This window comes from Clarias gariepinus, chromosome 24 (genome assembly GCF_024256425.1).
Source record: "Clarias gariepinus isolate MV-2021 ecotype Netherlands chromosome 24, CGAR_prim_01v2, whole genome shotgun sequence".
Lineage (NCBI taxonomy): Eukaryota > Metazoa > Chordata > Actinopteri > Siluriformes > Clariidae > Clarias > Clarias gariepinus.
In genome coordinates this window covers 1,222,989-1,237,500 of record NC_071123.1, presented here as the reverse complement: position 1 = coordinate 1,237,500, position 14,512 = coordinate 1,222,989, and the positions used below count along the sequence as shown (strand labels likewise).

Genomic DNA, 14,512 nt, shown 5'->3' with positions numbered 1-14,512 from the left:
TTAGCCGTAACGTCGTGTATCTTTGTCGGTTGTTTAGCCGTAACATTGTGTATCTTTGTCGGTTGTTTAGCCGTAACATTGTGTATCTTTGTCGGTTGTTTAGCCGTAACATTGTGTATCTTTGTCGGTTGTTTAGCCGTAACATTGTGTATCTTTGTCGGTTGTTTAGCCGTAACGTCGTGTATTTTGTTGGTTGTATAGCCGTAACGTCGTAAATCTTTGTCGGTTGTTTAGCCGTAACATTGTGTATCTTTGTCGGTTGTTTAGCCGTAACATTGTGTATCTTTGTCGGTTGTATAGCCGTAACGTCGTGTATTTTGTTGGTTGTATAGCCGTAACGTCGTAAATCTTTGTCGGTTGTTTAGCCATAGTGTCGTGTATCTTTGTCGGTTGTTTAGCCGTAACATCATGTATCTTTGTCGGTTGTTTAGCCGTAACGCCGTGTATCTTTGTCGGTTGTTTAGCCGTAACATTGTGTATCTTTGTCGGTTGTTTAGCCGTAACATTGTGTATCTTTGTCGGTTGTTTAGCCGTAACGTCGTGTATCTTTGTCGGTTGTTTAGCCGTAACGTCGTGTATCTTTGTCGGTTGTTTAGCCGTAACGTCGTGTATTTTTGTCGGTTGTTTAGCCGTACCATTGTGTATCTTTGTCAGTGTTTACTGTCGGTTCTGTAGCCACAATGTCGTGTATCTTTGTCGGTTCTGTAACCGTAATGTCATGTGTCTTTTGCTGGTTGTGTAGCCGAAGTGTTGTGTACTGTATCTTTGTCGGTTGTGTAGCCGTAACGTTGTGTCTTTTTGATTTGTGTAGCTGTAATGCCGTGTATCTTTGTCGGTCATGTACAGTAGCCGTAATGTTGTGTATCATTTCTTAGTTGTGTAGCTTTAATGCTGTGTATACCGTATATGTCAGTGTTAATATTCTGCCTTTTTTGGTTGTGTAGCTGTAATGCATTGTGTCTTGTCAGTTGTGTACTTTTAATACTCTGTCTTTGCTGGTTGTGTAGCTGCCATGTCTGGTGTCTTTGTTAACTGTGTAGTAGTGTTGTAAAGCTGTGTGTTGTGCGTTGTGAAGTTGTAGTAACACAGTGTGTCTTTGTGCTGTTGGTCCTGCAGAAGGTCAGAGCAGGAAGTTCAGAATGGTTTGTTTGTTTCAGAGGAAGGCCGACACACCCAGAGGCCTTGGTGCTGCTCTTACCGGTGACGCTTCCTCTCATACAATAGTGCGTTTGGAAAAATGCCATGGGCTCTCGCTCGCGTCCTACACACTCCTACAGCCGTGACGTCTTCGTGAAGTAAAGAAGTAAAGGCAGGCGACATAAGGGCTGCGTAAGGTTTACACTAACTCTACATAATAAAGTTAATAAGCCTGAATAAAGTGTAAAAAAAAAAAAGTCTACACTTTGTCTACGTAAAAACTTAATTGTGGTCTACCCCGAGTCTACGTCATTAGTAAAAAAAAAAAAAAAAAAAAAGGGAACAGAGTCTAAAAAAGTGAAAAAAGTTACACTGAATCAACATAAAGTATAAATAAAGTGTCAATTAAATGTATTCTGCCTACAAAAGTCTACACAAAATGGAAATAATAGGTAAAGTGTACTTTAAATCTACATAAAGTGTAAAGAAACTTTACTGAGACTACACAATGTTTGTGATAAACACACAACATGAACAAGTGTTCATAAAGTTTACAACAAGTTTACGCTGCAGTCACGTAAAGTTGACGTAAAGTACACAAAGTGAAACCGATTGGGATTTTAGATCCGCTGAGACTGCGGGAGGTCCACAAAGTTTACAAAATCTTCACGTCAAGTCTACATCAGTTTTAAATAAAGTATACAATGAGCATACGTTAATGTTTGTATAAAGTTTAATTAGTTTGTATGCGTTTATATAAAGTCTACTTAAGGTCTGAAGTGAGATCCACACAAGGTTTACATCACGTAGAGAAAGAGAATTATAAAAGTATAAAACTCAGTTATTCAAAATCACAAAACTATCCTGAATGTTTGGAGTGAAATGCTGTTATATTAAACTCCACCTTACGTACTGTACTGTAAGTCATGCTGTACCGTTCATAACTGCTCTGTTCAGCTCCTTAACGTTTACATTACATTTAACTGGAATCTTACATCTTCTACACTTTGTTTTTCTGCTCGGCCTGTGTAGCTGCGGTGTTGATGTACTTTATCTGTATCGTGGAAATTTTACAACACTTTCGGGACTTTGATCTCGTACAGTATATTATAGACGCAATAAATCAGTCAGCAGTATTTAGTTGGAGTGAAGTCGTCTGTTTATGTCGGAGTAAATTAGCAGTAATCGGGGAATCTTCATAACTCCGGGGTGTACAAAAAAAAAATGGAGAAAATGTTGTCATTAAGGCAGCACTAAGACGAACCTCAGGAGAAGTTAAATTTAGTACCAGGCTTTTAAAGAAATTTCCAGGAAATGTGCAGGAGAGGGAGAAAAAACATGCTTACATCCAAAGGAATTTGTTATACATCAGCAATGTTCTGCTTGTGGATTAAAATCTGGGCCATAATGTGTAAAATAGCTTAAATGCATTTTCTCATTATTAGATTTCATTTGGAATAAATAGCTAACACACTCGCTCGTGTTATTTATACAGTATTCTTTAGCATTTTGGGTTCCATTTGAGTTCCAGTCCCACATTTAAATAATACATTCCGGCTCTACGGAGGGAAGAAGAGAGCTAAATGTGCTAAGAAAAAAAAGCACATCCTGCTTTATACAGCATCTGGAATGAGAAATTAAACACAAACCGCAGGATTAAAAGTGTGTGAAAAGCCCAGTAGAGCCGTGTTTCCTTGCTGATGTCATATGGAACGTAATTCCATAACAATCTGCTGAACTTAACTCAGCTCCAGACTACAAACTACAGCGAGACGGCTAAACCTTGACGTTACTGAGGTTTTACTTAACTGTAAAAGTGTGATGGTTTGTAAGAAGGTTCGTATGACTGCAGAAACCTGCGGGTTTTAACACGCTGCATAAAACAAAACCGAGTGTCGGTATAAAATAACATAAACTCATGGATTTTAAGAGAGATGTTTCTCTAGTAGAAGATATACAAACATTTCTACTGTTGTAAAAATCTGAAAACTAACTCATACTTAAGTTTGTCTTGTCACATTAAGAACGCTGGGAAGGTTAAATTTCCCGTCATGCTCGGTAGCGCGCTACTTTATCACTTTATGGCTAACCTATCTCACGTCTTCCTAAGGGCCCGCCGTGCACGTGCACGGAATTTGCCATGTGATTATGTCCTGCTGAAATGTCCTGCTGTGGGAAGCGAGGAAAGCATTCAGATTGTGCATTTTCTCTTTACACTATCATGATCAGTTTGGACAATACACTTTGGTGCAATGCTAGCAGACATCGCTAGACGGTTTGGAGCTGCCAGGAATACCATCAACATTCTACGGAACAGATTCCCAACAACTGGTTCCACTGCTGGTCCAGAGGTGCAGGAGTGAAACTCCAAGACAAGACAGACTGATTCGATGGCAGCGTCATTTAAGAAATCATGCAGAGAATGCTGCCATTACTGCTGCTAAACTAACTAATGCCGCACACGATAAGTCGTCGGACTGTTCCAGGGGAATTTGGCTGCAGCCGGACTTGACAGACGCGCGAAGTACACACATTGGCCCAATGTTGACTCTCTGAATTTTTGCATTTCTGGTGCTGATGGACAAAAATTTTTGTATGAAAGCTTGAACTTATTTATTTGACATAAATACATTTTGTAAGTGATTTATATGTGCAACATTTCTTTTCTTCGTGAGGATATTTTGTTGGATGTGTAAAAACTGTACAAAAAAAATTTAGGAAATGTTCAAACGTATTTGTCTTGATTAAGATCTTTAACATTAAAGATATTTAAAGTTTTTAAACCTCAAAACACGGATCTGTGCCAGAAACACAACATTGGTTAATAATACTAAAAAAAAAACAATGCCGGTTTTCAGATATATCAGAAATTGTAGGAATATTGTCGCAAATACCAAATGCTCATATTATCATTTTTTGTCATAAAAACAAACAAAAACATCAAAACACATCTATCTGTGCTATTTCTATAACAATGTGACCCATTATTTTAATAAAGTTGGTTAAAATAAAAAATTAAATTTTTTCATATTGCCTGCATTGTGCTGAAGAAAGGACACGTCACTCCATAGTGCTGACCCCAGTATAACCTATATATATTTATTAAAACATATTAATACAAAAATGCTTAGAGCTGTAAGGGCTAAAAGTGCAGCTTTAGGTAAAAAAAAAAAAAATCTATGTTCATGCCTATTTGACCAGGTTTTCAGCAGTTACGACTTCATGACTTTATTTCTTAATCACATTTTGCAATCAATTTTTAAAATGTATAATATCTAAAATAGTCTCAATATTCACTGCACATAAGGCACTGTGTTTTGTAACTGGATCTTTCTGCTCATTGTACACACATACTGTACTGTATGTGCAAAATAAAACCTGAAGTAAACATTGTACTAACAGGCGTTGACGCTCAGAAGGAAAAGAATATTGGTTAGACTGGTTATTACTGTTTTATAGCGCTGAAATAAGTAGTTTCAAACATCTTACAGTCATAGAAGGTAACTGTTAGAAGAGTGTTATACAGCAGGTTTTTAGGTCCTCATGCACCATTATGTCAGTAATCATTAAAGGTTTGAGTAGGGACCAAAGCTTGTTTATTTGGAAGTGCATTCAATTTGCAGAATAAAATCTGCTTTACATTTAACTGACATCAAAGGAAAGTAAAAACTTGTGTAAAAATTATTATAATAAAAATAATATAGTCTTTCTTACAGTTAACTAGCGTTTTTAGTTTTTAACACGATTATGTGTAATATAAATGCCTATATGATTAATACAAGAAAATGCTAGATGCTTATTATAGCTGTTTAATAAAAATGTAAATACAGTAGAACCTTAGATTGTGAGTAACGCGATTTGCGAGTGTTCCGTAAGACGAGCAAAGATTTTTCGTAAATTTTGACTTGAAAAACAAACAAGTTTTGGTTTAGGAGTACCGAGTATCATGTATCACGCACAAGGTTCTTGTTTTGATGCAGAGCGTCACGTGATCACAACTCAGCCAAGGATTTTTCTCTTTTACTATGTTTACTATACCAGTGTGACTGTGTGAGCGTGTAAAACATATTTTATTTTGTGTTTGTAAGTGTGTGTATACAGCGCGCGTGTACTGTTAGAGAGGTTAAAGATCCATTTTCTCTCTCTGTGTCAGCCTGCTGTTATGTATGTGCGTGCGCATAATTTGACACCGTGCGCCTTTACACACACTCTTGCCTGTACAATGTACTCAAATCACTGTACCTACATTACTGTTAAAATCACTTTTTAGAGATTGGTGTCCCCTTGTGCCACTGGGGCAGCTTTTACCTCTTAGGGCGTGGCTCCCCATGGGGCTTGTGGGGTGTGCTGTGGTGTACCCATGATCTTGTCACCAATGTCATGATGTGTAGTTTATTAAACAAATTTGTTCACTTAACCGAAATAAATGGACTGACTATCATACTCACATTAGACTTATATCCATATACACACATCAATATACTCATCACCGCACTCACATCACCATACTTACATCAGAAAACTCTCATTGGTATACTAATATCACCATACTCGCATCACACTACTCAAATCAGTATACTAACATCATGACACTCACATCACTATACTCACATCAGTTTACCCACATCACTATACTCACTTTAGTATACTAACATCATCAACATACTCATCAGTATACCCACATCAATTTACTTACATCACCATAATCACTTCAGTATACTAACATCATCACCATGCTCACATTACTGTATTAGTACACTCACATCGGTAAACTTACATCACCATGCTCACATCATTATAATAACATTATCAAATCAAATAAATTTTTTTTGTCACGTACACAGTCATACACAGTACGATACGCAGTGAAATGCTTAATTTTTCACATATCACAGCTTCTTGTTGGTAGGCAGGGGTAAGAGCGCAGGGTCAGCCATTTTTACAGCGCCCCTGAAGCAGACAGGGTTAAGGGCCTTGCTCAGGGGGGTTTGAACCGCTGATCTTCCGATTCGTACCTCAGAGCCTTAACACACTGAGCCACCACTGCCCACAATACAATCACCATACTCAAATCATTTTACTAACATCACATTCACATCAGCATACTAACATCAGTATACTCAGATTACCAAATTCACATTAATATACCCACATCAGCATACTCATCACCACACACACATCACCATACTCACATCACCATACTCACTCAATTAGACATTACCATATGAGTATCCACATCGGTATACTCACATTGGCATACTCGCATCACTATACGCGCATCACCACACTCATCAGTATACTCACACCACAATACCAACATCACTATACTTACTCCATCACACACACATCACCATACTCACGTCATCATACAGTACTCACATCAGTATACTAACATCACCATATGAATATCCACATCAGTATACTCACATCAACACACTCACATTGGCATACTCATGTCCTCATACTCACATTCTGTTACTCACATCAATCGCCTTACCATACTCACATGATTAACCTCATATCATCACCAAACTCGCATATTTTTACCAACTTTATTGTACTCACATCAGTGTACAGTGAAACCTCGGATTGCGAGTAACGCGGTTTGCGAGTGTTCCGCAAGATGAGCAAAGATATTTCATACATTTTGACTTGGAAAACAAATAAGTCTTGGTTTACGAGTACCGAGTATTATGTATCATGCTTGCGCTTCTTGTTTTAATGCCGAGTGACACGTGATCACAACGTTTTTTCTCTCTCTTGCGCTATGGAATTGTGGGTAATCGTCTCCCCTGCAGCGTCAACATCCGTGCACGAAAGTACTGTTTACTATAACACTGTGACCACGTGTGTGCGCGTAAAACATCTTTTATTTTGTGTCTGTATGCGTGTGTGCACAGCGCACGTGTAAAGCAAAAGCAGGTCTCAGAGAGGTTAAAGATCTATTTTCTCTCTCTGTATCAGCTGCTCTTTGTGTCTGTGTGCGCGCGTGCATCATTGGACACCGTGCATCCCCCCCCCCCACACACACACACACACAGACCCCTCCTACTTTTGCCATGACACACACACACACACACACTCTTTCTCTCTGCTCTACACAGAAACACTGCTTTGTCACGATTCTTTTCAAAGGTAAAGTGCAGGTTATTTTGTTTTATTTTTACTTTACAGCAGTGATTCCGTTAGTGTGTTGCTCAATCGAGTGTCATTAGAGAGATTTCTTGTTTATTTTTCCGATAAATTAGTGTTTCCATTGTGTGCGCCCGTGTGAAAAGAGTGAAGGAAGCGTAACTGTGTAAGACGAGAAGGGGGAGAGGGGAGCTTACTTTAGATTCACACACACACACACACACACACACACACACACACACACACACACAGTACACTGCGCCTGCGCGCAAACAGAAACACTTATCTGTTGAGATTCATTTTTACTTTTTTTAAAGGTAAAGTACAGGTTAATTTGTTTTATTTTTTCTTAATATTTTGTGTTAATTATTTTTTGGCTTGTAAAACGAATAATTTGAGTTTTTATTATTTCTTTTGGGAAAATTCTATTTGGTTTACGAGTGTTTTGGAATACGAGTCCGCCTCTGCAACAAATTATGCTCATAATCCAAGGTTCCACTGTACTCACATTGGTGTTTTTTTATATCTGTATACACAGATCAGTACTCACACCAGGGTCCTCATTTCTGTACACTTACCAAAGTACACTCATAAACAGGATATTCATATCGGAGTATTTTATTAATCCTTTTAAACTTAGCGTTTAAAAATGCTGAAATGGAAAAAAAAAGTGGAGTTTGTTTACTTGTAAAAGAAACACATCGAGTTTCTGCAACAAAGTGAGCCACTATGCGCCCAAAAAATTTAAACCACAGTATACACACACACACACACAGACACACACAGAGACACACACAGACAGACAGACCGACCGAGAGAGAGATGGGGGGGTTAAGAACAAAATATACTATACTGTGACTATAAAAATGACACTAAAAGCATTTAAATGTCTTAAGCTGGACTTTACAGTTAATGAGTTAAACAGTCGGTTCTGTTCCTGCTCTCAGTCACGGCTGCTGAACGAGAACAAACTTTATATTTATTAAACTCTGATCTACAGGATGTGAAGTTGTGTGATAGTTTATCCTGCTATACATCAGTCATATAGATGTGAATAAACACAGGTCACATGACCAAACACACACCCTGTCTCACTGAGGGTTAGCTCGCTCAGACAGTGAGACAGAACGCGAGTTAATAACTGTCCTCCAGTCTAACAGTTTGACTAAAAAAGGACCAGCCTTATGTTTTTGGCAAATCTTTCTCTGCCTAAATAATTTTTTACATTTTTTTTTTATCCTGAGACGCTGCCAAGACGAACAAAGAAAGTGTGTGAGTGTGTGTGTGGACTAAAACAAAAAAAAGTCTCAATCACAACCACAATCGCGACCACGCCAGTCTGCTCACTGATCTCGCTTCAGCTGGCTGTGATTACAGAGATCTGACCTGAGATCAGCCTGAAATGGCGTCTCTGACCCTCTCATCTTTTCCTGCAATTATTCTGTCTGTCCCAGAATTCATCGGGGCAGGGAAGGCAGTACATGCAGCTCGGAGCTGAAGGGAGGGGACGAGGGCGTCGCCCGCACCCAGATGCCACAAATAGCCAATAACCAGAATAAAAGACAATCAGGGTGCAGGACATGCAGCGAAAACACACTTCACCACCACGTCTCTGTCTCTATCTCTGTCCAACTGCTCGGCTTCCCCTCCTCCTCCTCCATCTCCTCTTTTTTTTGTTTATTTTTCACCCTCCTTAGGGAGCCTAAGCAGGAATCTTGTATATAAGTGTGTGTGTGTGTGTGTGTGTGTGTGTTCACACAGGAAGTCTAAAACGTCTCAAATAAAGTTGATTTGTCATTATTGATGCCATCCATAATCATTATTTACTCAAAATGACCCCTGAAGACTTTTTCTTTTTCTCCAGGTCCCATTCGGTCATTTCTAAAGAATAAAAAATTGATCACGTTTATCATGAAGGACGATTTAGTGATGTAATTAAAAACTTTTATTATATGACGCTTAAAAACCTTACGGAGATGACTAAACTATGAACTCAATAAATCAGTTTAAACTTAAACAAAGGATTGAATAAACACCTGGGTGGCCCTTTTTAATGAATAAATCCAGGAAATCATCATCATCATTATCCTCATCATCATCATTTTTATCACAGAGGAAGCAGGAGAGAAAAGGAACAAGCAGGATTTTGGTTTTTAAAGAATGAAGTAAATTTGATCGTAAGAGACAAAATAAAAGTTCTACCATCATGTCCCGAGTTCTGGAGGTGCTCGGTCAGGTCACAGCCGAACGCATTTTCACTTCCTTTCCTCTTGGACTTCTGCTTGGCAGCTTTATTCTTCATCAGGAGCTCACGGCTTTATCCAGATCAGAAAGAACAAGCCGAGAGGAAATACAAAGCCACGGAGAAAAGAAAGAAAGAAAAAAAAAAACAGATTCTGGACCCAAAAAAAAAAAAAAGTCACACGGCCTCACATGGTGTCCGAGAGTCCAGAGTGTCGGAGTGGGAGAGGAATTCTGGAGCTCAGCGGCACCAGGCTGACGTCACTCCCCACATCGGACACTTTTTTTTTTTTTCTCTCCTCTGTCCAGCCCGAGAGACACAAAAGCAGAGTGAAAAAGTAACTCAGAGACTCGGAGTCGGTTTCCTGTAGGCGTTTTTCACTCCTCAGCCCCTCCTGTCCTTCCCTCGTCTTTCTCCTCTTCAAACTTTCTTCTCAGCCGGACCTCCGGAGCTTCTCGGTTTCTCTCCTCCACCTCGTCTCCGTTCCTCTCGGCTCGTCCATGTCCTGCTCACGTCCAACAACATTAGGCTTTAAACTTTTTTCTTCTTCTTCTTCTTCTTCTTTTTTTTTTTTCCTCCCCTGCTCCAGGGAGGGGAGAGAAATTACAGCCTGTGTTTTCTCCTCTGCTTAACACATTACTGACCCTCCTCCTCCTCTCTCATCCCGTCTCTCCACTCTCGTCCCTTCGTTCTCCTGCTCCCTTAAGGTTTTTCTTTTTTTGAGGTAGGGTCTGAACAGGAAATCTGCTCTCTGCCTTCCTGAACGCTCCCAGAGTCCACAATTTCCTGTACAGGGCTCTTTGTTTGGAAAACAAAAACAGACAGACAGACAGGGGAGAGAAGGGAAGTGTGGAGAGGGGGGTGTGTGTAGGAGAGAGAGCGCGAGAGAGAGAGAGAGAGAGAGACAGATGGCAGAAGCACACATGGTTCCTGTTAGTCGCCTTCATTTCACTTATAAATCTGACATTTCCTAACTCATAGCCTCTAATACCTAAAATGACTGTGAGATGACAGCGCCACACACACACACACACACACACACACACACACACACACACACAGTGAGGTGTTCACCACCCTCAGGACCGCACACTAATCATCTGATTCAGACATGAACACACAACTCCCAAACACACACTCGGGGTTTAAGGTGTCTGAGGAACAGAGACATTCAGGGATTTATTTTCACGGCGTGTCGGATTCACTTCCTGCTCACGGTTTTTACACAACTTTCTAGCTGTAGTAGATAATCGTGTCCGGTTTAATAACAGTCCAGAGGCATGTCCCGAGAGACACCGGCTGATGGAACTCTAGAAAGATCAAATCAGTTTATTTTACAAACCGCTCAAATCATCACACCTGAGAACATCAGACTTAAATGTTTAGTGACTTTAAAGGAGAGAGAGAAGGAGGGACATTAAAGAAACTGAGACAGGACGAGAGACAAGCAGAGAGATAGACAAGAGGGAGAAACGGAGAGACAGAGGGAGACAAGGGAGAGACAGAGAGAGAAAGAGAAATAAGATGGATCGAGAGAGACTAATTGCTAGACAGAGGGGGAGAGACAGAAAGAAAGATAAACAAATAGAGAGAAACCAACAAGCAGAGACAGACAGACAGGTAGACAAAGACAAACTCAGAGATGGGCAGACAGATGTCTTGTGCTCCTGTGCCATCAGTGAAGATGAAACCCTCCATAGATGTGATCCTCTGGTGGTTCAGTACATTCAGGTGGTCAGCTGACTTCATTTTATTGCCCCATAACGTTACTGAGTCTAGACCTGAGTAACTGATCAACCCCAGATCATAACACTGTCTCCAGAGGCTTGTACAGTGGACACTATGCATGATGGGAGCATCGCTTCATGTCCTTCCCTTCTCACCCTGACACGCCCATCACTCTGGAATAGGGTCGGTCTGGACTCATCAGGTCACATGACCTTTCTCCATCACTCCAAAGTCCATTCATGATTTTTCCCAACTAAGTTGACGGTTCAGTTCTGTCCATCCAGGGTTTGATAATGTGTTGAAGGATTCTTAACCCAGTTCCAATCATTTGAAATTTCTTTAGTTGTTTTCTTTGCCCAATAATTAGATCCCTCTAAAAAGACAAATGGTTTAGATGAGAGATTATATCCAGCCCTTGGGTGCTGTAATGTTTTTTTCCCCTAAATATAAAGTCAGACTGCCTGAAACAGAATAATAAGATTTAAAAGCGTAAACGCGGTACAACTGTTGCTAAAAATTGCTGTTTTGAGAAACGAACCTGTAGGAGGCGCTAACATCATTCGACTGTAGAATCGCTCTCACACCGACACAAGTGCATCAGCAGACACTCTATTATTATATAGTGGATCTTTTTATTATTATTATTTGCGTCTCGTTTCTGTGTTCTGCAGTGAGTGAATAGAGTTAAAGACGCAATCGTACCGATCATCTACACCACGTTTACCGTCCGAACACGTGGACAGGGCTGGGGGCGGGGCTTAACAAAGCACAGAGGGTTCGCGCTCCCTCTCTCTCTCTCTCTGCGCTGAACAATGAGCGGTTGTTGCTCACAGCAGGATGGACGATGACCTCATGTCATACACACACGAGTACATTTCCCACTTTTCCACACTGACCTGAGAAGTTATGAGCAGATATGAGTGTGTGATTAAAGAGCAGAATATCATCACTGACTAATCCGTAAGATCAGATGTGCGCTCTAATGCTTTAAATAATAAACACTCCTTAGATAAATCACTTCCTTCAGTAATTAAACAGTGCTTTAACTGTACATTTGAGATCTGAACTATTCCTGCCTCTCTCTCACTCACACACACACACACACACACACACACACACACACACTCGGAGCACAAACACAGAAAGAACTCTTTCACACAGGCGTAAAAACACAGCAGTGTTTACAGAGCGTGAGATGAGAAACTGGTTCCTTCAACCAGCGTCCATCTTCACGTCCAGGCCTCGTGATGCGTGCCAAAGGTCACAGGTCACATGATCACATGACAAGCTCAACAAAGGGCCGATTCAGGAACGTCATGTCGGACGCACGGACGGACAGTGTGGAAAAGCCGCACAAGGTTCCCGCTCGCTTTTACACAGAGAGCTCGATTTTCGATGTTTCGGAAATGTTCGTGTTATTTAAAGATCAGATCCGTAACTCAGTGCTGTTTTTATAGACGTTGTAGTTTCCTTTCGAAAACCTTGAGTGAATCTGTAAGTGCCAGCAAAAGCAATAAACGATAAGGATGAAGAAGTAAAAAAATAATAATAAAGGGGCCGTGTGCGTAATGTTCAGCTCCCTCTACTGGCTGAGAGGTGAACTAATATTACAGTAAGAGCCCTGACCGGCCCTCTAAACACTCTGGGAATAAAGACTATTCATTCTAAGTCATTGTTTTAAAAGGTTAAGAATCTCTAGGGTGAACAAAAGCTAAACAGTAAAATCAAATAACCAAACTGCAATATAAAGACTTATTGTTTCAGCAATGTTGTGACTCAAAGTGACTTTATGAAACTCCAACAAGGAAAAATGCCCCCTTTTATCGGAATTCCTCCTCGGGAACCCGGGAAGGTGTCAAGTTCAGCAAGTGACGTCAAAACAACACGGCTGCCTGATTTACAGCAACAAAAGGAAATGAACTTGTGTAAAAATACAAGCAGAAAAAAAGCTACTTCTTGTTCGTTTGGTATGATAACGTCTATTAACAATATATATTTTAATTAATACGTATACATTCTGTTACGTGTGTTGTGTTTAAACTTATCAGCTGCATGTACTGTATATGAACGGGTAGACGGTCAACCAGACATGTCTAGTCAATAAAGTGAGGACCAGACATACATTATATGGACAAAAGTATTATAAGGTCAAATATTTATTTATTGAATTCAGGTGTTTCAATCAGGCCTCTTATCACGAGCGAATACTTTAGCATAGCAGACATCTTGGACAATGCTAACCTTCTATGCAACTTTTTGAATTTGGTGAAGGCCCTTTTCTATTCCAACATGACTTAGTCACAAAGGTAGGACATCAAGACGTGGTTAGAAGAGTTCAGTGTGGCAGAACTCGACCGGGCCGAACACAGAGCCCTGACCTCGACCCCACAAGCAATAATAACTAAAACACAGCTTTCAGTTAAAAAAAAAACTTTAAATCCTTAGCTTTTATAAAGAATTAATTAGAAAAGAAGAACGTGTCCTAGCGTTAGCATTAGTGTTAGCGTTAGCTGCAGTGGGCATGCAGGCGAAGTGTGCACTAGAACATAATCATAGGAACTTTTTTACAAAGCGTTAGTGAGGTTTTTACGCCAGTGGTTTAAAACAATCACTGTACAGGTTTAACACATCTGAAGGAACGACGTGTTAAAACATCTATACAGTAGCTCCGTCTGAGTCCTAAGGAAGTGGGTGTGTACTTCAGTGTGTGTTTGTGACGCTGTTTACAGTCAGGAGACGCCAAAATAAACAAACGAGTGCTGATAAACTTTAATAAAACTTTACTACACTCAGGGCGCAGGCTGGGTTCATGTTTATGTTTCTATACAGTATGATGCAGTCAGAGGCGCATTATTAACTGCCTGCCGCTAGAGGGCGCTGAAGCCGCGATTCTAACGCTATAGGAAACTCGAAGAGTCTATGTGGCGACATCTGCTGGGGACACGATGTATTATTATTATTTATTATTATTATCATTATCATTAATAATAATAATAATAATAATAATAATAATGCAATAATAATTAATATGCAAAGAACAATAATATCTGTGTAAATAAACATTATTTACACAGATATTGTTCTTTTTATAATTATTACATATGTTAACAATTTTTTATTTGGTATTTTTATGACTATTTTATTATATATATATATATATATAATATATATATATATATATATGATTATATTGTATTACATTGTTTTTTAAGCTTTAATTTCATTTATTCTGTATTATTTATACACTTAACTATGATGACATATTAGGGCCAA

The 14,512-nt window shown here is 39.6% G+C and overlaps 1 protein-coding gene across 1 annotated transcript in view; it reads right to left on the bottom strand.

Annotated features, from left to right (window-relative positions):
• The window catches only part of arhgap31 (Rho GTPase activating protein 31), a 32,233-nt gene extending 21,943 nt beyond the window's left edge, over window positions 1–10,290 (bottom strand). Inside the window, exon 1 of the mRNA XM_053485898.1 lies at window positions 9,472–10,290. Within this exon, the coding sequence (XP_053341873.1) occupies window positions 9,472–9,571 (100 nt within the window). The 5' untranslated portion in view covers window positions 9,572–10,290. The remainder of the gene's footprint in view (window positions 1–9,471) is intronic.
• Window positions 10,291–14,512: the final 4,222 nt, after the last annotated feature.